The sequence below is a fragment of the Babylonia areolata genome, chromosome 7, assembly GCF_041734735.1.
Source record: "Babylonia areolata isolate BAREFJ2019XMU chromosome 7, ASM4173473v1, whole genome shotgun sequence".
NCBI classification, from domain to species: domain Eukaryota; kingdom Metazoa; phylum Mollusca; class Gastropoda; order Neogastropoda; family Buccinidae; genus Babylonia; species Babylonia areolata.
Genome location: NC_134882.1, coordinates 13,796,441 through 13,798,379, shown reverse-complemented (window position 1 = coordinate 13,798,379; position 1,939 = coordinate 13,796,441). Strand labels below are relative to the sequence as shown.

General features: G+C 41.2%; 1 protein-coding gene across 1 annotated transcript in view; it reads right to left on the bottom strand.

The window, feature by feature from the left end:
• Positions 1-1,011: 1,011 nt before the first annotated feature.
• Positions 1,012-1,939, bottom strand: part of LOC143284160 (myophilin-like) — a 35,195-nt gene continuing 34,267 nt past the window's right edge. The window contains exon 6 of the mRNA XM_076590821.1: positions 1,012-1,281. Coding sequence (XP_076446936.1) covers positions 1,099-1,281 — 183 coding nt within the window. The 3' untranslated portion in view covers positions 1,012-1,098. The remainder of the gene's footprint in view (positions 1,282-1,939) is intronic.

Here is a 1,939-nt window from a genome sequence, read left to right as displayed (position 1 = left end):
ACGGCTGACTGTCATCCACAATTACCTGAGTCTGACAGAGCTAAAAAGTGTGAAGGAACACTTTTAGTTTTAATACTAACAAAAAAAAAGAAGAAAAACAACAACAACAACAACACAAAAAAAAACCGCATCCAAATTTTGACAATGTTGCATTTACTCCAGTCGACCAAGCAAGACCATATCAGGACTGCCCAAGTAAACAAAATTTTCAGTAGCTTAGTATAACATACGGGATGTTCCACAACACATATGTATTTGAGAATCAATGTGAGGTGGAGTGGGCATGTTTGGGGGGGAGGAGTGGTGGTCCCTCTGTGTGTGTGTGTGTGTGTACTGTCTGTAAAAAAAAAAGTATATATATAACACATGCAGCAAACACAGGACAAAACTAAACTACTGTACCGCGACAAGGTTTCTGATTTGGTCTGTGATATACTCCGCTTAAAGCCAGCACACACACTCACACACACACAACCCCCCACCCCCCCAAAAAAAAAACCACACCAACATTTATAATTCTGACTCAACTGCTGAAGAAGGAAAAAAAACAACAACAAAAAACAAACAAACCATAAGAACAACAACAACAACAAAATTGGACCCAGTCTTTGGCATCAAAACTCATAGTACTGAATGGCATTTAAAAAAAAAAAAACAACAAAAAAAAACCCCACCAAAAAAAAACAAAATAAAAATAAAACAAGAAAAACAGCAGATACAAAAGTTACAAAAAAACAGCAACAAAAAACAACAAAAAAACCGCTAACAAAAAGGATAAATAAAACTAATGACAACTGTAACACTGCTCTCTCTCTCTCTTTAAAAGACTATACCAGCAGCAAAAGACAAAAGACACAAGATGAAAGAAAAAAAAAAGGGGAGGAGAGTGCGATGGGGAGGAGAGAGCGACGGGGAGTAGCAGCGGGTGGAAGGTGTGTGTGTGTGTTGGGGGGGGGGGAACGGGGGGAGGAGGGGCCCAGTCAGGGTTAGAAGAAGAAGAAGAAAAAAAAAAAGAAAAAGAAAAGCAAAGCAAAAGCAAAGCAGGTAAGTGGTAGTGGTGGTTCGTCGTCGTCGTCATCATCATCGTCGTCGTTGTCGTCAGTCGACGATGTGCCGGGACTTGCCGAAGCTCATGCCTTGCTGGTTAGCTCCCTTGTTGGAGCCCATCTGCAGGCCGATGATGGTCTGCCCTTCCCGCAGCTTGTCCTCGCTGAAGTGGCGCGGGTTGTGCTGCGACTCCTTCACCCCCAGACTGGGCCCCTGGAACCCGTTCTTCTGGGCCTGCAGGGAGGAGGGACGGAGGGAGGTTAGGGAGGGAGAAGGATGGAATGAGTGAATGAAATGAAATGAAATGAATGAATGAATGAATAACTACTATTGCTACTACTACTACTACTACCGCTTCTACTACAAATGATAATGATAATGAAGATAATACAAATGCTATTAATAATAATGATAATGATGATGATGACGATGATGATAAAACCAGCAACAACAACAATACCAATAATAATCATAATAACAACAATAATAATGATGATGATGATAATGATTTAAGGAGAAAAAAAAAAAGATAATGAAACCAACAAAATCAATACTGCAACTGATTTAGAAGGTATTTAAAAGAAAAAGCATACCTTCGACCTAACACAGGAAGCAATACGGTTTTTTTTTAATGCTTTATTTGAGAGGGATTAAGATAGGAAGGCGTTCAGAAAGATAGATGGTTGTTTAAAGGTCTGTCTTTACTACAAGTTTATGACACCAAGTACACGAAGCTTGCCTTCATCGGGTTATTTGGGGAAAGTGTATTAAATGGGTATGGGTATGTAAAGACATAAATTGTTATCATTCTTGTGGGGGGGATGGGGGGGGGGGGGGTTAGGGGGGGAGGGATGGGGGGTGTGGGGGGAAGGTGACCGAGCGTGCGTGCGTG